Genomic DNA, 26,557 nt, shown 5'->3' with positions numbered 1-26,557 from the left:
AATAATCCTGCTTTTCAATTACATTTTCCCCCTTTTTTTCCAGACCTATACTCCAAATTTTAGTCAGTTTTGCAGCTGTTATTGTTCTTAAATAATCTTTTCTTGTTTGAAACACTAATAGTTGTTTTCTGAAATGCAGGAATGGCATCAGAGTTTGGTGTTCGTGGTTACCCTACAATAAAATTGTAAGTGTCTCTCTCCAGTGTTTGGCCAGACAGTGCAAGCTTTCTAGACTTGTTTTTGTATAAAACACTTTATAAAACCTACCCTTTTTACAAATTGCTGTAATTCTCTCTGCTCTAATAAACCTATAAATGATTAAAAGGCTCATTATGGTCCAGTACAGCAGATCTGCCCAGTGTGATGTAACTACGTGTGTTTTGTGATTCAGGTGTGGTATTGTTTAAAACCCTGTAAGTGTTATTTTAGCCGCTCCTTGTCTGCATATTTAGTTGCCACTGTTGTGTTTACTCCCACCAGGCTAAACCTGTGGAGATGCCCTCAGATATTTAGTGTGTTCAGGAGGGATTAAGGTGTTGTTGTGTTTTCCTGAAGGCATAACTAACTGACAAACTGTGACCATATATTTTGAGCCTGAATTTAATCAGGTTCAGCTCTTAGAATGCTTTTAATTAAGCATTTCGTGGGGATAAATGGTTAAAAAACTAGCCATTTAATTTAAAATGTACCTGTTTTGTTTATTTTTTAAAGTTTTAAGCTCAGAATATTACATGTAGCTGATATTCTTTTTACTTTTTTACCAGTTTTAACTGAAAGTCGAACTGCAAGTGACATATTTTGCTTAAAATTGATGGCTTTTAGGTAGCTAGCAGCTGGTGTGACATGAGATAAATGATCAGAGTCTCCTCCGTGTATCTGAAACTCAACCATTTATCAGCTCAGTGTCATAATGGGCATCCCATTTAGTTTCATCAAGCCCATTTGGGAAAGTGCCACAGGATCCCAGCAGGGCTCATAACATTAAACCAAGCAAGTGATGAAACATCCATGGAAGAACATGAACCGCTTCCCTTGATGACAGAAAGACTTGATTTAGAGTTTGTTTCCCCAGAGTTCATTAAGTCCTGTGGGCTGATGCAACCTTAGCAGTCCTTTATGTATCCTGCTCGTTGGAGGAACATGATACAACCAGCTTCTTTGGATAGATCTGTTAGGATTTTTTTCATCTAAAGTGCAGTGATTTAGATTAAGTTGAACGTAAATGAGCTTTTTATGGTAGTTTTAATCTGAACATGTTGTAGAAGACAGGCTATCTTTACTGTGTAGGCAGAGACTTGAAGTAAGACATCTTTAATGGCTTTGACAAAGGCTGCTTACTTTCTCAACTTAAGTACAAAAATGGGACAAGAATATCTTGTTTCGCAGTGGTTTGGTATTTTGGAAAGTACAATAGGAAAGAAACACAACTAATATGACTGTAGACCAGGGGTTCTCAAACTTATTTTTTTAAAGGTCCGCATCTGAAGGCCAGGGGTCCTGAACAATTTGCAAAAACACATTTATTAATCGAACTTGTTCAGTTTTTTCTTTCATGTATAAACAACTTACAAAAGTATGACAATAATAATAACAACAAAAATATTACAAATAAACAAATAACTTTAAATTTAAGTTATTTATTTGTAATATTTTAGCTGTTATTATTATTACTTATCAAACTCCCTGTTTTCTTTGGTCCACTTTTCTCTTTTTGATAAACTTTGTCAGGGACATTGTTTCTCAACCAAACCGACGCTTCGGAGTTCTGGTTTTGTTTAGTTTTTTTCTAGTGGAGTTGTTACAAATGCCCGCCCTACTCTGCTTCTGATTGGCTCTAAGTCACAAACCCCTGTGTACTGATAGGCTACTGGTTCCTGTCATTCATAGCAGCCCTCTGCTCTCGTCCTGCCCATAGATATATATAGAACGCTAGATGCCTCGTCCGCGTTGCCAGCCAACAAAGTCGAACGTCCGTGCCTGGCGGCCATCTTACCACAGGTAGCTCTCTCACCCATAACGCTGTTGGTAGTGTAAAAGTACTTTTCAGAGGACCATAACTTGATCAAATTTCAACAGATTTTCAAACGGTTTGGTTTGTTATAAACATGGGTGGATGTAATAATTATACTCAATTGTTATTAATGATTATGTTGTCCTAAAAATAATGTTATGAAACCGGTAGATTAATATTTCCTATTACAAATAGGCTATAAGAAAGGCTCTATGTTGAAATCCTTTAATGATTATGTTGTCCTCAAAATAATTTTCTGAAACAGGTAGATTAATATTTCCTATTACAAATAGGCTATAAGAAAGGCTCTATGTTGAAATCCTTTAATGATTATGTTGTCCTAAAAATAATTTTCTGAAACAGGTAGATTAATATTTCCTATTACAAATAGGCTATAAGAAAGGCTCTATGTTGAAATCCCCACCCTGTACACAGATGTATATACTGTAGACACTGCATACTTGAATAATTGAGGCCTTGAGACCATACATGTAGGGGATAAACTTAACTGAACATTTTACCCACCTCTGACAATACTTCATCCGCCTCTCAATATAATGCATGCTCATAATGTACCATAATCACAGAATACACAATATAAATTTACCCCTTTCATGCGTAGCATCCACTACGGTGGACACCTATTTGACAGCTGTTTTCTAGTGTATTCTTGGGTGGATATTTGTAATTTTGCCACTTCAGGGGACATCAGTGAGTCATGCAATACACTGTCACTTACTCTAGAATGAATATTTATATATGTAAATTCATACATTGTAATAACCAAACTTTCTTTAGTGATAAACAGGAAAATAAAAATGATAGCCATATTTTTATAGAATAGCCAGATAATATAAATATGAAAAGCTTATCTAATTAATAATTTTGAATAAACTGTCAAAATACATTTAAAAAATAAGGTAAAATATGATCAAGAAATAAAAAAGCATCACTGTATGTGTCTCTGGAAGTAAAATACTGTATGCAAAAAACATGTGGCACTGTTTCTTATAATTCATGCTTGAAAGGGTTAATACCACTAATATTGGTATAAACAGTAAACGGTAACCTTCAGCATTATCAAATGTCCTCAATGTACAGTATAATTTACATTTACATATATGAAATCATAGAAAACCAGTCTGAAACACATTGTTTAGAAATATTTAATTAGGAGCTGAAACTCGGTGTCCGAAGACCCAACATCCACATTGCGCTAATGCCCTTTGAAAAGCACCGTTTTGTTGAGCTTCTGTCTTTAACTTTAGTTATATTGAAAAGAAACACCAATTCTGCCTCTGACTTCGACGTAAAATTACTAGGTGCTAGCTAGCAGCCTAGCCATACACAACGTTGACTAAACCGTTTTCTGAAGAGAAAATCTGCGATTTCAACATGTCCAAGCATCCAGGATTATAACCACGTTAATACTGTTTCTAATAAATCCAACCATTTGTAAATCCGTCAAAATTTCATCGAGATAAGAATAATAATGTTTCAGCATATCACTGACCTTACCTTGGTTTACCTCAGGTTCGACAGATTCTGCCAGGAAGCGAACCTGTGGTAAGATGGCCGACCTGTGATGCCGTTTAAGACTCCGCCATAAGGCATCTAGCGTTCTATATATATCTATGGTCCTGCCTGTTTCACAGACAGAGCGTACACCGCTTTACGGGAGAGACGGCAACTCGCGGTGAACATAAAGATTTGTTTTCACTAGATCGCCGTAAATAATATCCGGGGACACTTTATTTCACATTATAAACTATTTATTTATTTATGGAAGATTAATTGTTGAATAGACTTAGGAAAACAGCGTTTTGTAATTCAAAAGTTGAATTCTAAGTTGGGCTGAGTCCGGAATGACGTGCCTGACGGGCCTGATTCAAACCGGAGTCTGGACTTTGAGGATTCCTGCTGTAGACTGACAGATTCAGTTGAGGTGTTTTAAGTTGCTCAACGTCTGAACATGGGCAGTGATCTTGCCAAAAAAGACGTATAGCTCTGCTGTTGTTAACTAAAGTCAGAAGAGAATCAATAGAAGCGTTCATGCTGATAGAGAGGCAACAACAACTCAAGGCTCATTAAAACTGGACAGCTAAATAGCAGACAAGCAAAATGTGGTCGGTTGTTTCTTCATTTCTGCTGCAACATTCAGATTCACAGGACAGCCTTACCAAACTGTATTTGTCCTGCCTGGTGTCAATTCTTCGTACTAATAGTGACAAAGTGGGAATGTGCTTTCCTGGCATACATCAAGGCCCTTAACACCTGCTCAGTGACATTAAAATGGCCCTGCATGGTGAAGTAGTGATGCTGGCCATATCCATAAAATAATGGCTGCTGCCAATTGATTAAGGCGCATGACTTGTATCAAGCTGGTCCCATCAATGTGGTCCCACCGAGCATCTTTGGGAGAGCTTACAGTTCTGCAACAATTTGGTGCTACTATGTTAAACTTGTACCTAATGTAGAAGCAATGTTTTATACCTATATGGCACAAAATATTCAGGTTCTGGGTACAAAGAAAAGATATACTCATTATTTTTTGGGGGGGGGGGGGGTTGCTTTAGCTCTCTTACTTATTATTAAAGGACTGAAATAAACTATTTCAAATGCAGACTTTTCGGTTTAATTCAAGGGTTTAACAAAAACATAAAATTTTAAAGAGTTAAAAAAAACCACAGTCATTATTTTTTTCAGGGGCTTAAGACTTTACAAAGTTTCATCTTTAAATAAAGGTTAATTTTTATTAGTTTGTTGAGAATCATTTGAAGGCAATGACTGCTTAAATCATCAGGATTTTCTCTCCCTGGTCTCTTCCATTCCTTTACCGCTACCGTCTGCAGATGCTTGTCCAGCTATGGTTGACTCAGCTGTAGAATATTCTTCTCAAAAAAAAAAAAACAACAAAAAAACAAACAAACAAAAAACTCCTGGGTTGCTTTCACACTATCTTTGGGGTCATTTTCCATCTGTATCCAGATAAATTAAAGGATGAACCAACATGTTGATTTGTTCCCCTCTAATCTTCCTGCCTCTTCTGATGGATTTGTTTAATTGTTGCTGTCTGCAACCAACAAGAAATGCCAAACTTGGACTGAGCTTCACACCTCTAGCTGCTCACACCTGTCCATGAGTTGATCTAAAGAAAAAGTTACTTCCAAATATTAGAGTTGCATTTTACTGAATAATTTTTCACAAATTAAACTGCATCCTTAATACCAGTATAAACAGCACACCATTAATTTCCATTTAATTTATTTTACATTTTTTATTCATGTTTGTTTTGTTTCGTCCCAATTAAACTTTTTTTTTGCCCTTCTTTTATATTTGTCTCCCCTCTTCAGGTTAAAGGGTGATCTTGCCTACAATTACAAGGGACCAAGGACAAAAGATGATATAGTAGAGTTTGCCAACAGGGTGGCAGGGTAAGTCACAGGCTTCAAACAAAAATGACATGAAAGTAAGATCTATGCACAAATTCACTCATTTCAAAGAAAGAGCTTTTGCCCTAATGAAAGCCGTCCAAACCAGCTTATCAACGCTGGCCATGTTTGTTTCAGAGCTTAATGGATTTCTGCCTCTGATGCTCCACTTTAAGCCCCTGTGCCACCCCAGCCTGACAGATCTTCTCCTCCTTGAGGGGAAATCAAGCTCGTTCTGTGACAAAGTGGTTGATCAAAAGCTCAGACTCAACCTCTGAATTGGGTGGAAAGATCTTGAATCCCCACTGGGTGGAGCCATCGGTGCAGAAATCTGCAGCAGGACTTCACATACCAGTGCATCCTGTTTGCAAGTGTGCTGGTTTTCATTTGAATATTCATCAAAGTGAGCTGATCTCTGTTGGTTTTATTCTTTCAGTCCAGCCGTTCGGGCGCTTCCCAGCAGGCAGATGTTTGAGCACATGATGAAACGCCATGATGTTCTTTTTGTGTACGTCGGTGGGGAGTCTCCCCTCAAAGTAAGCAACATTTGTGGCACCCAAACATGAATCAAGGCTGCTCTTTTATTCCCAGATGCTCTAAAAGAATAAGCCGCATCTATTAGCTTGTAGTGGCTCAACTCTTATACTGATTTATTTAAAGCTATTTTTTTTTTTTTTTAACATTGCAGGAGAAGTACCATGATGTAGCGTCTGAGCTCATTGTTTATACTTACTTCTTCTCGGCTTCAGAGGAAGCTTTACCAGAGGTAAGTCTTTAAATATGCACAGGCTTGTTTTCAGAAAGTTTTATATTTCTGTCATCAAAGGTCATTGATACCCTCGCTATTGTGTGTCCAGGTACTCCTTCCATCCTTGTGGTATTATTATTTTAAAATAAATAATAGAAGTGCTTTCTTTTAGCAGATTTGTCCTTCTGGAGGACATAGATAAGTTTCACAGGCTTCTGCTTTGCATTATGTCTTTAACTTGACCATCTTCTGAAAACAAAATAACCTCATATTTCAGGTTTTTACAGAGTTACGGTGATTTATGGAGTCATTAAGTAAAAGTAAGAAATACATATTTCTTTTTTTTGTCTGTTTGACAGTCGGTGTCTTTCTCGGAGCTTCCCACTGTTGTAGTCTTTAAGGACGGAGCCTATTTTACCTATGATGGTGAGTCATCAACCGCTGCTTTCTTGGTAGTGTGACTGTTCATTCCTACTGTCCTCTTCTGTCTGTGCAACTGGAGTTTTGTTCCTTGAGTTTTAATCTTTCTTCTTCCTTTACCACACTGACTTCTGGTGAGCCTGGCCCACTATAAAGCACACAGGGCTCTGCCCACTATTATATGTTTCTGGTTAGGCCTGTGTTGTTGTGGTTTGTCTCTCGGTAGACATGCATAGCAGGCATGAGTGGGCGTGGGAGGCCACTGTTTCAGAAAAAGAAACTTGTGCAGAGCTTGTTTTGTATATGCAGTAAAAACAAAGCTGAGAGCTGAATCACCGAAGCAGCAATCAAGTCTGAGCAAATAATCATATTTGACATAAGAGGTTTAGAGGAGCTACTTTTGCTCCGTAGCTGGAGGTGAAGCTTCTCAGCGCAGCAGCGTCAATGCACCGCATTCCTCCATGATGTGTTGTATATCGATGCCAGATTGAGCCTGAACTGGGAGGCGGAAGTGGAAGGGAAAGGCGTCGAGGCATAGCGCCAACACAAATGGGCCCCAGTAGTGGCTGTTTGGAAGGCTAGGTGCCCGGTGTGTCACCCGTAGGACAAAAGCAATCTCAGCCCCCGCCTGCAAATTCACATCCGTCTGCTCCACCCCATCGTTATGGAAAGCGGGCTTCCTGCTCCAGAAGCGTAGCAGCAGAGGCTCACCACAGTAGACGCTGATGACAAAAACTCCACATTGTGCAGAGTCCTCCAGGACCCTGATACAGAGGATGCGGCGAATGTCTAGCATTGCCATGGTTACAGTGTATTAAATATGTCAAAGATTGAAAAGCAGAGCATGATGGATAAATAACTTGACTGTGTCCGTACTTTCTTCTCGCTTTTAGATTCTTTGGAAACTGTAGACATTAAAAAAAATGTTGTTATTGAATACTGTGGCAAAAAAATAGATTTGAGCACATTAAGCATTAAACATATTTTACTTACAGTGAAAGCAGAAAAGAAGTTTCTCCACTCTGCATCAAATGCTTTGTCTTGTTTTTTGCCCCCTGTGGTCTTCAGCGTCTTGTTTCTGTTTGCTGTATGGTTCTTTTAAAAACTAACCCTCCTGAAATTCCACCAGACGTTGGATAGAAGAGTAAATGAGTCCGACAGCTTATGTGGTTTTCTATTAACCTCACTTTGCATGATGATCTGGCAGAATTTTTTTTTTATCAGATGTTATTTGGCTGAACTCCCTGGATATTTTTGCATAGTCTCAATGACACAGCTTGATGTCTGACTGTGACGTTGATTCAAAAGTGCAGATATTTCACTGCATGCCTTGTAATATTCTATATTTTATGAGCTGCATTGTTTTTATCTGCTGGCGCTTTCCAGAATATGCAAACAACTTTCGTCATGCTCTTCCCCTGCCATTTGTATTTTTATGAAGTGTATGGAGAGGCAGATTCGAAATACTGTTTCTGTTCTTACCGTGCAGGGCTGTCTTTAAAAATAAAAAAGGTCCCAGTGTGCGGAGCCACTCTGTCCAAACACAACGTTTCCTTTTTCTGTGAAGTGATATTTGACATGTTGTTGTTCAGCTTTGATTGCTGTAGTGCACATCACAAACGGTGGCATCCTTTTTGAAGAACAGCATTAAAATATAGTTCAGGACAAAGCCTCATACATATTTAATTACTCAAATCCTCAGTTTCCCCGTGCTGCACAGGTCTGCACTGTTATTGTGCTTCAAGCACCGGGTGGTGCTTTGGTTGCGTAGAAAGATACGGGGCTGACTTGTTAGTGTGATGTGAAAACAGAAAAATATAATCAGGATGTTTGTTAGAGGACGGAGTATGTTGTTATCGCGGTCTTAATTTACTCTACTTAATCCTCAGAGTTCCACATAAGGGTTTGTGTTAATCTGCTTCAGCAGTTAATGGTTTGGCCTGGGTGCTCCTTTTAAGGAAATGTTCATAAAGCTGCCAGCTGTGAGGCATTTAAACTGAAAGACCGATTAACACTTCATGGGATGACATGTTGAAAACAGGCGATAATGCAATGACCTCATGTAAGTAAGCCACAAAAAAGACAGTGTTGAGCTTAGTGATTAATTTTGTGTATATATATGTATATATATACATATATACATATATATATGTATATGTGTGTATATATATATATATGTGTGTGTGTGTGTGTATATATATATATATGTATGTGTGTGTGTGTGTATATATATATATATATATATATATATATATATGTATGTATATATATGTATATTCTCCCGTTTACCCATATTCTGTGCGTATGCCATGGTCAGAGTTTGCGTGGAGGTAGGAACATTCTCCCGCCCTGTTTGGTTTTTATAAATCCCAAAAGTTGATTATATTTGGCGTACGCTGGTTTTTCTACCTACGACAGCTTTAGAAATGAGGCCCCCTGGTAACCAGATGATGTTTATAGTTTGATACATAAAACTATTGATTAAACTAATTTAAGTTTCTCAGCTAGAAAACTGCTTCCACCCCAAGGATCTGTTTTTACAGCGCACCAGGCTTATTCTTGTTAATTTGCAAACCTTTGATGCAGAATTTGGTGATTGGGGTGCTGGAAATGCTTCCTTTAGTGTTGCATTTGTCTCACAGCACAGTACAAAAATGCTTCACCTCTTCAGACTCCACAGAATCCTAGTTTTTCAAACTGACTTTTTATATAAGCCTTTTTGTTAAAGTTCTCTTAGTCCTCCACGCTTCAGAACTCCATCATTCCTGAATGGTACCATTACCTAATTACATTTCAAACCGAGAAAAGCTGTATGAAGTATTGTTAGCCCCTTATCCTCCTTCTCTGCTCTATGGGCGTAAAGTATTTAAATTTTCTGAGTGCCAGTTGAGCATGTGCAAAAGGGAAGAACATTTGCACTAATCTAGCTGAAAATGAATATTGTTAAAAAGATTTTAACCTTATTCCTTTTTAATAAGATAAGTTCTTTGACCCACATTAATGTTAACTGTGAAAGATTTTATGGTATGTAATGTTACAAAAAATAATAATAAAAATAAAGATGCAAAAGCAAGCACTGGAAAACATTGCACCTTTAAATTTAAAATTTTTACCACTGTAGTATTTTATTTATTTACTGCAAAATCTGAACAATAATGGCAACTTGTCAATTCTACAGGAGTTAACTATTATAGTTTAAGGACTCCTTTTTGCTCACTGCTTCTCTCTGCTTCTCTGTGTAAAGAAACAGTCCACATAAGATGAATTTGTAGCATTCACACACAAGTGAACCATAACTGTGGAAATCTCAGGGAAGTTTCTCAAGTAGTTGTTGAGATGTTTCTCCCTATAAACCCATATAAACTCTCCTGAAATACACTGTGTTCCAAATTATTATTCAGATTTTTTTTGATAATGTCTTCTAAATAATCGAAGTGAGTGACAGTGAACATGAATTTTTAGGTTATGTGAATTAACAATTATTTTTATGAATTGGCTTGTATGAACCAAGTTAGCTAAGCTTTTTACTGACATTTATTTATGTAAGTATGTATGTATGTTTAGTCTTATTTTATCTCATTTTATGTTATTATTTTTAATAACTCTTTTATCTGTATTTTTATTCATATTGCTCTTATCTGTTCTTAGTGTTTTTAGGTTTATATGATCTTGTTTGTATCTTTTTTTTTTTTTTTTAACTCCAGTGTTTACCTCATGGGGATCCTCAACACTGGGGGCTTTGCCTGCTTGGTCTGCGAGGTTGTTGCCATGGTGATCACCCTTGTCTGGGTGGCTGGGGGGACCTGCACTGCAGCCCTTTGGCTGTGGTGCGGACTCCAGCCTGCCCTAATCTGTGTGGTCCCTGTGGTGGAGCCCTCCATGGTCACGAGTGGGCTGGCTTCTGGTGTAAATGGATCCCCAAGATATTATTTCCTCACAGCAGTATCAAGCCTCAAGTCGGATGTTTATTTCTTTTCACATTTTTATACCTACATTAAGTTAAGAGACAGTAACGAGGGGTTAGGGGTAGACGGGCTGGGGAAAGTGTACATGCGTATTGTTTGTGTGTGTGTGTGTGTGAAAGATTACAATGAGGTTGATGTTTTTAAATTACTTTAATATGTACTTTTGTGTGTGAAGGCTTGTTTTATTTTAATATGCATAGATTGTTTTTGTGTTGTAAAGCACTTTGTGTTGCTTTCTGCATGAAAAGCGCTTTATAAATAAAATTTATTTGATTTATATTTGACTAATGAGGATTTTCTTTTAACTGGATCAAAATGAATTGGCTTGAATTGATTACGTCTGTAAAGTGCCTTGAGACGACTTTGTGAATTGGTGCTATACATATAAGGCTGAATTGAATTAATAATTTGGATTTTCCAGAGCAAAACTACTAATGATGAAAACAGCATTTTTTGCCAATCATTGAAAATATGATGTTCCTAATTATTTTGCATTACAGTTTTTTAAAACATTGAAAAATTAGTAAAGAACTGAAAATGAACATATGAACTTACATATTTTACTTTTGCGTTATGTACAAGATCCTTTTTCTAAAAACTTATTTAGATGAAGTTCAGTGTCACTAATCAGTCACTCAACCATTAGTCTCAACCTAGATCTCTTTTGAGGATACCAGAAGTGTCTCCCGAAGTTGTTTGGAGTTACTGGCTCCCCTATCCTCATAGATTTCCCTTTTAAGGATGCTCTACAGGTTCTCAGTTGGGTTGATGGTGGCCAAACCATGAATCTTTCTTCCTTTATACCCGTTTCAGTGGTATAAAGTGGTATTTTCACAGCATGGGATGGTTTATTGTCTTGAATGAATATGATTTTACTGCAGATGCCACAGTTCTTCCTTTTATACCATGGCAAGAAATGGTCAGTTAGAAACTTCATGCATTTTGCAGAGCTTATTTTGGCACGCTCAGGCACCCTTAAAGGGCCTATGATCTCACTTCCTGCTATTCCATCCCAAAACATCACAACCTTGCTGACATCATTGCCTTGTTAGGGCCTGGTGACCATCCATCAACTACCAGAACACTATCCATCGGGACCATCCAAACATTTCTCTTTGTGAGATGTGGTTGAGGCCAATATACAGCTTTATTCACAGCTAATAAGCCTGTGGTGTATCCTGCTTTGAGACGGATTCTGTAGACACCAGCAGCTTAAGATACTTTTTTTTGCTGCTCATCAGTAGCTTTTTAACAGCAATTCTCTTAATGCAATGCATTTGATGGACTTTCCTTGATATGACTTGATCTGAACAAGCCTGGTTCTCCTCATACTACATAAAAGCTTTGACCTCTTTAATAATGTGATACAACCTTCTTAAGTAGTTTCCCGTCTGTTCAGCTCAACTGGGAAACTAATAAAACCTGTAGCAGCAGTGATCTAAACAACACAAGTGAATTCTTGCACAGAAAACTAAAATGTTTAATTAACTGGAATCCTACACGCAGAGAATTGTGGAACACTGTATAAATTCTTGTTAAAAATTAAACTGAAAACTCAGAATCCTGCTGTTTTAATATGGTAAGAGAGACATGCTGGTCTCTGTTGCATTTATGTGCGTTAATCTTTTCACCCTATGCCACCTTCTGTGTCTTACTCTGTTTGACTTATCTTTGATGATGCTGCCCTCCTCCTCCCTCCCTCTTCTATCTTATCTCCCTGCGGTTTAGCCTCCTTCTACATTATTTGCATAGTCTTGGAGGTCTTCTTTGCCATTAACCTTCATCCTTGAAATGTGCCAGGGCTTCCTCCTCCCTCTGCCTCAAACTCTGACACTGGATCATCCCAACTCCACCCAGTGTCTGTCTGTTTTTATTCCCTCTCCTGCCCCTCATCTTTCCCATCTTGTCTCTGTGTGAACTCTTGGCTGACAGGCTCCTGCAGGGCTGCACAGAGTTTGTGAAGCTAACACCCTGGAAGAGAGCGGCGCTAATTTGTTTCAAGGTGAAGCAGGTTCAGTCAGTGTAGAAGAGCTTCATCAGACAGTACAATCTCAGAAAGGGGCCTCCTGCTCTTGCTGTCTGTATTGCTTCTGGAGGAAAAGTTGGGCATCTACATGCTGTCTACAAAGCTAGAGCATCTGTGGGGGAAAAAAAAAAGTCTTTGGAATGTCTGCTTCATCGACTGACTCAGCAGGCTTTACACCAAGGCTCTCTGCCTTTGCACAGCAGCAGTTCTGAGAAATAGATTCTAACTCTACTGTAAGCTACAACCTCAAGGTATTAAAAGCATGTTCCCTGGTTTTAAGTTGTCATGTTTGGTGTTGTGCTCCCAGCTCCTTCGAGGCTCAGGAGCACAAGATTTGTGTTAAAAGCCATCAGCGTTCTTGTAATTAATATAACGGCAGCAGAAAGGTCGTGATAACTTATTAAGATGTCATAATGAGGTCCCAGCTATATTTGACATCAATTATGAGCATTGCATAGCCTCTCTCAGCTGTGCAGGCTTACTGCACCTTTTATCCAATCCCTGGGGCAGTTTGCATGTTGCCAGCAGATGTTAGCGTTGAAGCAACATGTGGTTTTCATTTAGGAGGACATCCTAGACTTTTTTTTTCTCTGTAATGCGCATGTTGCATCATGCATTTGGCTGGTAAAATCTGAAAACTGAATATTTTTGACAATTGGTAAATACAGGAAAAATAAACTATTGCACATGATTGCAGACAGTCCAGCCCAAACAACAGGTTCTTAAATCTGCTCCTGTTTTTGTGTGTCTGTATTGATTCTCGATTTGCTCACTGAGTCACCCCCATTGTGCTGTTTCAGAGCCTAAATAGCCTCCCTGACTACTTCAGGGGCAACCTTTTTCTCTAAATGATTTCTGACCATTGTTTAGATGACCTGTGTTCAGCGTGTGTCCAGCTCTTTACCCCCTGCAGACCTTGCATGTGGTAAACACGGTGATGCTTTGCTCTGCTTTGCTTTTCGTGTGCACAGCTTATTCGCTGAATGTTGATGAGCTGCTGTGCTCTTCTGCCTCTGAAAAGTTCTGTCTCTGTGTTGCAGAGTATGAAGATGGGAGCTTGTCATCGTGGGTGAACAAGGAGCGCTTCCAAGGATACCTTCAGATAGATGGTTTTACCTTGTACGAGCTGGGAGAAACAGGTGGTGTATGCAGTTTTCATGCATTCTATAATGTCTTTAATCTATAATGTAAACATGACCTAAAGTCAACTATTAGTTTTGCTTTGGATTCACCAGGGTTATTTCTTGGTAAGTAAATAAAATGACACCCAAATCATAAAAAAAAATTAAAAAAAAATCACAATTTCCCAGATGTAAATTTCTTGTCGACATTATGTTTTTTCATCATCAAGCAGCTCCATTTTTTTCCAGATTGACTCATTTAAATTACAACATTTGAGCATAAGCTGTGCACCTTTATATGTTGCCATATTTGTGCGCACGTGTCTTTTTCACATTTTACGACCAGGGAACCAAAGTCACTTGAAAGCATTTTCAAACTGCATATTAAAAACAAGCATACATCAGTTAAAGTGCTTCACCTCAATTTTATTATACTGTTAAGTCCCTAATGTTCAGCAGCCTCACCTTCAAATATACAGGCCATCCCATGGCAGCTTTAATATGAAAAATCAAATATTATATAGCTGCTGTTGTCAAGAGTCCTTGTAAAAATATCAGACATAATGTGTATTGGGGCTGTGAGAGAGAAGAGTCTCTTTGCCTTCCAGAAATAGCCCGTGTTGCTCCTCTTGTTCAAATACACTTTTCCTTGAAAAGGTAATTTAAGTGCAGGAGTGAAATACAAACTGCCTCTTAAACAGCAGTAAATTGATGCTCTGTGCAGAGAAAGATGTGCTTTCTAATATTAGATCCAGTATTTTTCTCCTTTATGTGCATTTTACTCAGAAAAGTAATGCTGGTCAAAAATGTAGGATGTTGCTTACATTTGTGGCCATTCACAGTTTTGTTCCCTAAAAGATCTAAAGCAGACTGGCTGTTTGGCATTAAATTTCTGCTCAGTTCATGTTTTATATATCGTCGTAATTGGATACACGCTGTGTGACTGATTAAAGACTCTGCAGTTTAAACTGATGCGATTGTGTGAAAACAGTAAGAATATACATAAATGACAAAATTGGCAGGTGTCATGCCGCTGAAATCGTTTCAGCCAAAGAACAGATTTCATGCACTTGGGCTCAGAGGAGCTGGTCGGATGATATTTTATGCTCTAAAATCCCCAGCTCGCATATCAGATGTCATACAAACACAAAACTTGCTATACACATATAAATAATAGCGTGACCACAATGAATGAAGAGCCTGAAAATGTGATTTAGTTCTATTTATGGGCAATGATTTAAGGGACAGAAACACTTAACAGGGACAAATATTGTTTCCAAATTGAAAGCAAAAGCAGTTCTGTTTTCTTTGTGGTGAAACGGTTTGATCTTCAGGGGCGGAGATGAGCACAGTAACACAACAAACCCTTTAATAGTGCAACAAATATTTGTACAGACACACAAATTAGGTTACTTTTCTATTTTTTCATTTCACCTGAGCTGTAAGAATCCACTGCACTGCATATTAAAACTGGATTTTCACTCTGAATTAGTCAATAAACATCATCAGCTGGGTAAATAACAATCTCCGAACCAGTGGATTAGAAAGCAAGCCCGACTAGCCTATGGAGATGCTTTAGCAGGTTTCAGGAAATATGATCTGAGCTTTCCAATGGTTTGTATTAGACTAGATTACATCACTGGACACGAACGAATAGGATTGTGTGCAAGCTTTCATCCAAATCCTTAAACTTGAGTGACTTGAGCATTTTTAAGGGATTCAGAAATGTTTTCTGATGCGTTAAAGCTTGAATTCAGATGTTAAGACTTTTCTTCAATTATTGATCTTAAATCACCGATTAAAAATCTGAAACATCATTTGCAACTGAAGAAGTTGAACCGTTTTCTCAATTGGGAGGATGCATCTTGTCTTTTAGTGCTGCTTCAGTTCATCCGTTGGTCAAAGATTATTCCAAAATTCACAGAGGGAGACGTGATGCCAGGGGGGTAGCAGGCTGAGAAACCGGTGAACGTCTCCTAATGAGATGAGATTATCCGGTCGTAACAAAGACATGCTTGATTGTTTTAATTAATAACAAATGTTCAGAGGCTGTGAGGATTGTGTCAGCAGTAGTATGGTTTGCATGGCTTTGCTTTTTTTCCGTTTAAAATAAAGCTTAAAAGTTGAAGATGAGAAATGTATTTGTGTTCCATAAATCTAAGTGCTTTATATGTGAGTTACAAGCAGGAAGTGGGAGCTGCTTTAATACTGTTGACAGACTCTTGAGTCCTGATATTCTGCATGTCGTTTGAGCCCAAATCCATTTAATAAACAGCTTTTTTTCAGTTACCTGTAACTTCTATAATTACGTTAATGACTGTAATGATTACACTTGTATATAAAATTGCACAAGGTTTGTAGAAAATGTGAAGACCGTGAAATAAGTTAGTCTGCCTGTAATTTGTGCAGAAAATCTCTGTATTTGAGAGACCTTTCTAGCTACTTAATTACCACACAGAGAAGATCATTAACCAGGAAAAAAAGAATATTAAAAACCTTCACAACTAGGATTTTTGCTTGGAATATTTTTTTGGAAGTGATGTATAGCAGTACTTATTTAAGCCACTTATTACAGTTTTTAAAAAGATGAAATAAATGATGTTTAAAATGATGCATTTTTTTCTTTTTTCAGCCTCAAATTGGAGCACATTTTAAACTTAAAAACCCTGTAGCAATTCCTGGCAATGCACCGATGAGTGATGTTTCTCTGCTGATTATTCCAGCACTGGAGAAAATTCAGCTACTCCAGCAGTGGATCCTGTGCACCTTATTAGGTGCTCAGACTCAACACAGTTAATTATGCATATTCCCGCAGCTGGAATTCCTGTGAAATCGTACTAGGGAAAGAAAAAAAAGTGGCAAAGTTCTTATGCACTGCAAGTTTTCGGGGGGTATATGTAGAGATGTACTGTATGTCCATTCTCTTTGCATAGCTTTTCAGCATCAGTGAACAGCAGGGGGCAGGCTGGTACTCTCATCCAAATATGAAAGGCTTGTAGCCTCAAACCATACCAATTTGAATGAGAGACCTTTTAAGTTGTGTAACAGTGTTTTTATAGTAGACCTATTTGTCATGTTATGGGTTTGGGTTTTGAATGGCACTAAAATAGCTTTGCTACCAGAAAGTGACCACTTGTTTCCTGTTCAACCATGCTGAAAGTTAGCTTAATGTTTGAGAAATGAATGAGTAAAATAGCCCTCTGTGCCTCTTCCTTTCTTCCTCTTGTTGAGAGGTGATGCATCTCTTATACAGTCTTTAATTTGCCCGCTTTTTTTCTTCTTCTTCTTTTGTGTGTGTGCCTGATTGTGATTTGCAATCCTTGTCTGGCACCTCAGGCAAACTAGTGGCGATTGCAGTCATTGATGAGAAGGACCCCACAGAGAAGAGCGGCAGGTACAAAGAACACTGAAATTAAAAAGCATGCTTGTTTATAGATTACCCTCATACTTGCCACAATAGCTGCACTTAAGTGCGTGGCTTTTAAATAAAGATAAGATTCCCTGTTATTGTTTGCAGCTTCCCACAAATTGCAGCCACTGGCTAAAAAAAAAAAAAAAAAAAAAAAAGATAGACTCTAATTTGTGGTATTTCACTCTCTTCTCATTTGGTTTTAGATTAAAGACCTTGATGCAGAGAGTGGTGAAGGAATACAGAGAACAATTTAACAGGTAAGGCACGGATACGTGATGAGATCACAGATGAAAATCCAATTTATACATTTATTCTAGGATGGTGTGTTCACTGGGGAATACTGCCTGTCTATTCACAAGCAAGTTTATGCTTTTGTCAGAGCATGTCTGTTTTTTATTTATTTTTTTTGGTAGCAGTTGAGTAGAAAGGTAATTATGTGAAATGTCAGTTTCCAAATATAGGTGTTCCTTTCAGCTGTCAGTCAAAAACTCAACTCAGCTCGTATTAATGCATAATTTTCTGTTTTCTGCCACATCAAATGTGCAATAATGACTTGAGAGGGGGTATTTATGTTGTGTAGTATGTTGTTCGACCTGTTCCTGTGTGGAGAAAATCCGCTCTAACAAGGCAAAAAAAAAAAAAAAACTATGAAAACACAGCAATGTATAAACTGGAGACAGTTATTTTTGTTGCAGAAAGGAAGGGTAGAAAGGAAGGTGCTGGAAGACAGAAATGATGCATAAATGTTTAGCACAGACCTGTAAAATGAAATGTGCAGAATGTCTTAACAGGTTACTTTAGTGTGGATAGTTAGTGGGTCATCCTACAGTTAGAGGATTCAGTATAAAACATGCATGTGATCAGCCGAAGCGACTGCTGCTTTTGAATGAAGACGTGCACCTCAGACAAATGATCAAAGTGTTTCTGCCTCAACAGCCAATCCTATTAGGACTGATTGAATTACACAGATCTCTATCATCAATTATACCACTATCTGCCACACTACCCAGTGCTCTGTTTGAAGACTTTTGACTTTGGGAACCCCACTGAGATCAGAGCCGCCCGCGGTGTTCTGACACACCTAAACGTTGCTTGTAATTACAAGTCGCCTGTTGGAGTGAGGCCCCCAGTGGTGGGAGGAGGCAGCACACAGAGTCAAGAGATCACGGGTGATGACTGACATTTGAATGAGCCGATCCTGTTTGATGCTGTAATTAAAGATGCTGTATTCAGCTCACTCACCATTTGTAGCGTATGTGTGTATGTGGAGGGATAAGGAGCGCATGCCTGTATTTGTACAAAAACTGAACTTGTGGGTTTCGTCAGTTGCTGGGTGTGTGTGTCATGTTGAATAGCTTCACCAGTCATTATTGTATTTTGGCTTTTATGTGTAGTGGCTGCTTGTAAGAAAAGACAAGGGGATACAAACTGACACTTTTCACCCATAATTTCTGTCTATAAATTGTTTCTTTTTTTCATAGATTCCCTGTTTAAATTAAATTAGACTTGAGGCTGTATGTTCCCAGCACCAGTGTCCGCTTTCACAGTATGACTAAGTATAATGTAAAAAAGGCCCAGCTCTGACCTCAGCCATGTTGGCTGTTGTAATATTGTAGCTCATTGTTTTGGTTATAGTGCCCATAAATGTACTGCTCCGCTTTACCCTGACTACTTTTATACAGCTATTGTCAATTAAAAAAATCATATAAATATATTATATTCTGCTCGCCTTGAACCAAATGGTAATAAAGCTGGCTAGCAGCAAAAAGCAATGCAGTTTTTACCACCAGAGGAAGCATTTTCCCACAGTAGATTCACCAAATTGGAGCTGGCTTGTTTTTATATCTGCATGATTTTAGGCTTGTATTTGCTACTGCAAGCACTCACTAGGTTGACCAGACATCTCCTTTAACCCGGACACATTCTCTTTTTGAGAGTCTTGTGTTGGACTGATGGCTTTGACGGCTTGGCGAAAAAGCTTTTCTGGAGATTTTGATCTGAGTGTCCAGTACCTAGTAAAGCTAGAAAAGAACATGCAAAGCAGGAAGCTGGAAGATCACATCAGTTCTGCTTGTAGACAAAGGTTTATTTTTTGGGTTTTTTGTGGTTTTTTAGTGGGCACAGAAAGTATTCAGACCCCCTTACAATTTTTCACTCTGTTAATTTGCAGCCATTTGCTAAAATTAAGTTGATTTTTTCCTTATTAATGTACACACAGCACCAATTTTAACAGAAAACACAGAATTGTATTTATTTTTGCAAGTTTATTAAGAAACAAAAACTGAAATATCACGTAGCCATAAGTATTTACAGACTTTAAAACTAGAGTTGTGGGCTTCAGTCACCAATGTCTTCTTACGAATCTTCTTATATTTGTTCTTTAGTTGTTATGTTTTATGAAAGCCCTCTAACAGATTCATGAGCATTTTTTTGTAGGCTGCAGAACTGTTTGTATCTTTCTTCTTAGATTGGTGAACACCAGTCTTGTAAGTTGAAAGGACAATCAGTCCGCCTTGCGTTGCATATGTAAACGCCCATAAAAGCCCATAAAAGGTCATGACTTATGTTCCATGTGCAAACAGATGCAGAGGCGAGACAGACGATGAATAACAAAGAAAATGATAAATGAAAAGAATAAATAATAAAGATGTACAATGAAGCCTGATTTTCCTCATTTTTAAGGTATTTACTTGATTATAAATAATCACACGGTGAGCTTCAAATAATATGAAAACAGATTTATATGCAAACGGCCTGGTTCCAAGATCCACATCCTTGTGGTGTCATGGCTAAAGGGGGAAGTAGTACACTATAGAATAAAATTTAATTACATAACCTACTGTACCGTTTACACAGCAAATTTCCACCTGCTGTGGCATCATTTTAAGATGCGGTTCTATGGAGCAAATCCTGCATCCGATGAATCTTCCAGATGAGTCTGATAGGGACTTGGACATTTATGGAGTGCTATTGTTGTGGTTGAGGGAACGTATCTGGTGTGTGTGAAATCTTTTGCACTGATGCTGTTTGAAGATGAGAAATAGAACTAGATAGATCTGTCATGACTGCAACTCGTTCTTAAATGAATGAAATGTATGAAAAATATTTTAATGTTCCCTTAAGCTAAAATATAACGTATGAATCTGCAATATTGGTATTTATCTTAAATAACTAAGTTCTTTGTACTTTACCAAAAGTTTTTTTAAAATCTGACAAAAACATTACTGTAGTTTTATTATTGTATTTTAATGAACAGAACTGCAGAAAACGACACAAATGCTGATTTTGTTTGAATATGTCAGCTTTCAAAAGTTCGTAAGTGTACTCCTGAGTGTTTGTAGTATTTGTTCTTAGCTAAGAACAAATCCAAGAAGCAAAGATTTTGGTTAAGGCTACAGCAAAATGTTCGTAAGTAGGATTTAAGAACAAATTTGTTCATACGAAGGTTTGGTGAATGAGGCCCAGCGTCTTTAAAAGTGATTTAGTTATGTAGATTATTTTGATACTGGACATCATTACTTACTGAACCTTTTTTTTTATAAAACCTTTTAACCTTTTTTCCAACCATTTGATTACTTCATTCTCTAAAAAGAAACCCACCTCCCCCCATCATACATGCTCTTTTCACGCTATTTTTATGTAGAACCATCCCAGTTTGTCCTTTCAAATAGTTTGCCTTCAAAGCAGAAATCAAAGCATGACCTGTAACATGAAAACATCTCTGTCTCCTATGGCTTATTCCTCCATGCCAGGTCTTGCAGATTTATTGATTAGACTGTGTGTGTAAGGTGGATCAGTAACGCTCTTACTGTACACCTGGAAAGGGAAAACATTATGGAAGGTGCTTTGAAAAGGTTACACATGGAAGAAAATTCCCATTTACTGTGTCACATTTCTGACTTATTCTTACTAATTTAACTCTGGGATTAGTCAATCAACTGTTACCACTTCACCAAAAATAAATAAAAAATTAATTGTCATGTGTAGCATGAGGACTGCAAAAGTCATACCAGTGCCTGTCAGATTTTTATTACTGGTTTTATGCACCATCGTAGTTACAGTCTAGCAGCTTTTCTTTTGGCCAGTGTTTGGCTGATAAATAATTCTAGTCCAAAAATGATCAAATATTTCTGAGTGACAATGTTTTAAAGCTATTCAAGTTTTCCCACTTAAAGCCACAGATACTTTTTTTCAAACTCTGTGCTGTTTATTCCAAAGTCCAGCAGAATTTGAACTTTCTTGCCCTCAGCTTGTTGCATGCCTCCTCCTCTTCTCAGAAAGTTACTGACCCTTTTCTTTTGGCCAGCTTGCTCAGTGGTCTTGCCAAGAAGAAATGTCAGGGTGAAGATGGACACACACAGCGAACAGATCTGTAAATATTGAAGTTACTGAGTGGAAAAGTACTAATAACAAACAAAAAATGAAAAGCAATTTAATTTCTACATATTTGTGTGCCTCAGTCTCGCTCCTCCTGTTAATCTTAGAGATGTAGATAATTTTCTGTTGTGTCACAGTTTCCAGAGTTACAAGCTTACTCTGTGATGAGCTTTATTCCCAGTCTGGCCTACTATTGTCAGCTAGATTATCTCCAATGTTGACTGACTTTATATTGCATTCACTGTATTTGTTATGTAGTTTGGTGTCTTTTTAATCATGTCATTCATGTAAGCATAGTCAGTATTGTTGAGCACCCTGGAGACAGGCGTTCTAGATGCAGCTATGATTTGGAAGGAAAATAATGGGAATGCAGACACTTCAATAATCAGTCATTCAGTGGAAGTCACTGGCCTCCCTGGACTTATGTTTTGTACCCACAGTACACACTACTCAACCATAGTGCAGTACAATGAGAAATAAATTGAATTCTTCTACTTCTCTTATCATTTAGATAAATCACCTGAGTCTTTTCTATGGCATAAAAAAAGATTTGGGGGTGGGAAGGATGGAGTTTTTGGGATACATTTTTTTTTTCCTTCAGTGACAAAAATTATCTCCAGTTTTTAGAGTAAGCACATTCAGTTCCACCCACCAAGGTTTTTATATTTGTATGTTATTGTACATTGAAGTCAGTGTCCCAGTTTGTGCTAATGTTACACAGTCCACAGAGACAGAAGAAAGTTTTCTTCTTTTTTTATTTATTTATTATTTTTCTTTTTGGACACACTGTTTTCACTTTCTCATACCACAATTTTTTCTTGCATCTCCAGAGAATTCCAGTTTGGCCACATGGATGGGAACGACTACATTAACAGCCTCATTATGGGGTGAGTGTCTCATATCCAACCTCCTCCTCTTCCTGTCATGTCAACCCCCCCTTTTCTCAGCCTCATGTTACCTTCTGTCAGCCACTTATCCAGGTTTGCACCGGGTTGTAATGCCAGCCTTTGCCATTAAAGATGCTCTCTTGTGGAGAAGTCAATTACACAGACAGACTGTCATTTCTTCTATCTATCTTGGTCCTATGTTTTCATAGCTTGCCACAGAGCAGCACTAATGATGCAGTTAGATCCTACTGCAGTCGCTGTGTGCCCAGTCTGATGCCGGCTGTTAGGGTGTCATGCTCGAAGAGACCCTCCAACTGACATGCCACACTTTTAATTAGACAGAGCCCAATAGTGTTACAGGCCAGCCGGGCTTTAGCAGTTGGCATGTCTGTTTTGTGTCTACACAACCTACGGTATCTCATTATGTGTGCCTGTGCGAGAATCTGCAAGCATAATGGGTCCACTGCTGGATGTTATTTTAATTTGAGCATGTTATTGTTTGTATGAGACAGATTATAGCCGACATGGTCTCCTAAGTCCTGTGTAATTAAGTCAGTGTGTTAGCAAGTCTAGTAGAAGTCGCATTTGAAATAAGAGAACATTGAACCAACAGTGTCCTGGTACATGGCTGAAAGTAGACACTGTGTATATTAAAGGATAAAAGAGGTGATTAGCACTCCTAAATTTGTGTTGGTACATACAATATGTATTTTTCTGAGCTTTATTGGATGGAATTTGGCTGCTGTCGTGCAGGATTAATTGCCTGCCTTTGAGGAATGAAATCCTGGCCTGTCAATGTCCACTAATCCTCCCCCATAGGACGGCTGTGGAAATAAATCTGATGGCTTTTATCCCCTTTTCTGTCATGACCGCGATTACTGTGTTCTAGCACCAGTCTGTGCGGAGTAAAGGCTGCCCTTGTTGTCATCATGGACACAAACGCACTTATGAATACGCTCGTATATGAGATAAGTACCACTCAAAATCTCAAAGATGCGTTTGCCTTTGTTTAAATTTAGGATTATCACCAACTTTTTAAATGGGATGTGGAAAACATGAAGAGATGAGAGCTGAGTGAAAATTCTGCATGAGGGGAAGACATCTCAGGATAAGCTTTTCAGGGGAAGGCGAAGGCTTTTCGCAGGAAATTGAGTTGATTCCCACACATAAATGAATGCATACTCAGTGAAATTTGATTCTAAATTCAGTTTTCCTTCACAAGTTTGTGGCTTTAGCTCCAGGCTTTGCACACACTGGTGGGATATTTTCCTGTGACTGTTGACAAGAATTCACATTTCAATTAAACTTTATCAGTTCACAACAAAAAGTGATTTCAGGACACTTGGCATAGAGAGATCCAGTTATTCTCTGTCAGCAAGTGAAACAACAGGAAACCAGACTCTTGGAGAGTGGCCATCTTCCTCAACTGGTTGTGGTGATGGGACAAGAGAGGAGTAAGGTCAGAAAAATCAGATGACAAACATGCAGAAAAACAAAGCAATCAACTTTGATCCACTATCACTTGACTGTTTTAACTGTTGATCTTTGTGCTTGATGTGTCATCCTACCTGACACTGCACTCCTGCTCAGATGATTAATGAAGTCTAAAACCTCAGTAGAGCTTATTTAGCTAAATTTATGAATAATAAGTTAAATAGTTACTTTCAGTCACAGTAGATGTAGCATGTAACACAAGAAAAGAGTGCAGTGGAAAGGAAGTGACTAATTTTACAAAGTATGACCCTTCATCATAGCAGCAAACCCCCAGCAGTCCCACTCACAGGCGTAAAGGCTAATCCATATTTACTTTAAATGGGTGCCATCTGTTGAAGTAAGCTGGATGTCAGATGGAAGTATGCATTCATTATGTGTGTGTATGTGTGTGTATTCATGTGGATGCAGATCTCAGCTGGACAGAGCAGTGAGGCGTTGATGACTCTAGCGCACGGGCGTGTATGTTTGCACTCCTGATCTCAGCTGGGTGGTGGGTTGGGACAGAGATGGATATGTGCGTGAGTAATTTGTCGCTGGGTTTAGTAGCTCTGCAGGGATGCAAGGTGGCAGTGCAGTGATGGGCTTTATGTGCCTGTGTGTGTGTGCTTCTAAGCACCAGGATGCCTTATCTAAGCCAGGCTTTGCTGTTGCACGAGACATGTGGAGGAGGGATTTCTTGTTTTTATGACCTTCTTCCTTATCTGGCTGCGATTTTTGATTCCTCTGCCCATTTGTTGAAATGATCCAGCTCAGGAGTTTACTCTGTTTCACAGTTTGACTCTTCGGCTGAAAGGAAGATGACTTAACCGCTTACATTTTGTGTGTGTGTGCCACAGTTTGTGTATCTTTCCTCTAGACACTGTGTTTTACTTGCTAGCTATAGTTTGTAAAGGTGTCTTTAAATGTAACCATCACAAACTCATAGAACCCCTGAGTTTCAAACTGTTTTTTTTTTATGAAAGAGAAAAATGCCACTGAAATAAGCCAGGCTGCATTGCTTATTTTCATTTAGAGGAAAATATTCCCTTTGAAGGAAAGCCCATGGGAAAAGTTAGGTTACTCTTGGTACAAAGAGTTTGTTTATCTCACTGTTATACTCTCTGTGTTGCAATTTGTTCCTCAAGAAACCACAATTTGCTCCATCTAATGGTGCACTTTGATAATGGAGCTCAGGTTAAGAAGATTAAAAGCTGTGTTTTCTGTTATGTTACTTTTTTTTTTTGTCAGCGAGGTGACGGTGCCCTCTGTTATCATCCTCAACACATCCAATGAGCAGTACTTCCTGCCCAGTGAGCCAACTGAGACCATGGAACAGCTGGTCCAATTCATCAACAATGTTTTGAACGGTTCTGCACAGGTCAGAATCCTTTACTTCTCTCTCCCCCTTTGCCGTCCCCTTTTCTTGTTTTCAGTTTATGCATTCAGCTCAGTGTAACCCCCCCCTTTCCCCTTGTGTTGTACCATTGTAATCACACCAGTAGTCGCCATTAATCAGGGATTGTGTCTTGCATTGTAAGTCCTCCTTAGAAAATATCCATGCCAAAAGAGGTCTCCTTTTGCATGTTTAGATTTTATATGGGCTGCCCTATTTTAAAGGCTTATCTTTACAAATTCTGTCTTTTTAGCCAAACAGTGAGATTGCTACATGACCCTGTGCTGTGGTGGGCACACTGATCTGAAAAAGAAATGTCATCTCTTTTAACCACATTTTTTTATTGAAGTCACAAGATGTATGAAACCATAAGTCAAACAGCCAGAACTCCCAGTAAGGTCTGGGCTATTTTTGCTTGGTAAAATAAACCACGTCCCACCAAATAAGCAGCAGAAACCTCCAGATTTCTGCTGTTCAGTTCGTGCCAAAAGCCTTGACAATTTCAACCTTGTCACACTGTGATGGTAATGCCTGCCATGAGGTCTCCCGGTGCTGGTTTGAGCATTATGTATGAGGACTCCAGTTGCTAACATTGTTAACAATTGTTACTGTGGATTTTATGGGTGAATATTGAACTGATGTTTCTTTCTTTTTCCATATACAAATAAAAATCAGATATAATTTTTTGTGCTTTTCAAAGGAAGCATAAAAAAATAGAAACACTGTCATACAGATGCTGGGTTTTGCTTCATGTGAAGCATAAATCAGTCATCAGGAGGCAGATGTGGAAGGCTGTGGCAACTTTACCAGTTTCTTTTAGGAGTTTTAAGTTTTTAAGTTTATCCCCATTTGCTGCTGTTGTGATTCACAGGCCACCTTCATCTTTTCTGCTTAGGCCCAGTTCCAACAATATGCTATAAAAACCTGTACATGTAAAACCTTATGAAACTACTCATGTAGCCCTCATTGCTGTATAAGCTCAGTGTGCAACAGCTGCCTCCACAAAAATCCTCCCATGCTCGTCTTGAGTTCACTCAGAAATTCCTGCTCAAGCAGAGCCTGCTAATTGGACATCCTGATGAATTAGAGTCAGGACAGATCATTCATTGGCTGCCCAGGTGCCTTTGCCAACAAATTAGCTCAGATGGAGCAGAGCTGTTGGACAGTAAACAAACTGGAGGCAGGCACAGCAGTTAACTCATATTAAGAATGTCTGCAATGTAATGAGCTCATCACTGCATACCTGAGACTTTAATGTTCAGTCTGTGTTGTATAAGAGTTGAGACCTTGATA

General features: G+C 38.4%; 1 protein-coding gene across 1 annotated transcript in view; it reads left to right on the top strand.

Moving 5' to 3' along the window:
- LOC121628928 (protein disulfide-isomerase TMX3-like) overlaps positions 1 to 26,557 on the top strand; it is a 39,125-nt gene that overhangs the window by 4,007 nt on the left and 8,561 nt on the right. Inside the window, exons 5-14 of the mRNA XM_041968349.1 lie at positions 140 to 185; positions 5,365 to 5,445; positions 5,879 to 5,978; positions 6,131 to 6,208; positions 6,550 to 6,616; positions 13,642 to 13,740; positions 17,059 to 17,116; positions 17,338 to 17,391; positions 22,342 to 22,398; positions 25,120 to 25,249. Of these exons, the coding sequence (XP_041824283.1) occupies positions 140 to 185; positions 5,365 to 5,445; positions 5,879 to 5,978; positions 6,131 to 6,208; positions 6,550 to 6,616; positions 13,642 to 13,740; positions 17,059 to 17,116; positions 17,338 to 17,391; positions 22,342 to 22,398; positions 25,120 to 25,249 (770 nt within the window). The remainder of the gene's footprint in view (positions 1 to 139; positions 186 to 5,364; positions 5,446 to 5,878; positions 5,979 to 6,130; positions 6,209 to 6,549; positions 6,617 to 13,641; positions 13,741 to 17,058; positions 17,117 to 17,337; positions 17,392 to 22,341; positions 22,399 to 25,119; positions 25,250 to 26,557) is intronic.

The sequence above is a fragment of the Melanotaenia boesemani genome, chromosome 18 (genome assembly GCF_017639745.1).
Source record: "Melanotaenia boesemani isolate fMelBoe1 chromosome 18, fMelBoe1.pri, whole genome shotgun sequence".
Lineage (NCBI taxonomy): Eukaryota > Metazoa > Chordata > Actinopteri > Atheriniformes > Melanotaeniidae > Melanotaenia > Melanotaenia boesemani.
This window is presented reverse-complemented; position numbering and strand designations above follow the sequence as displayed.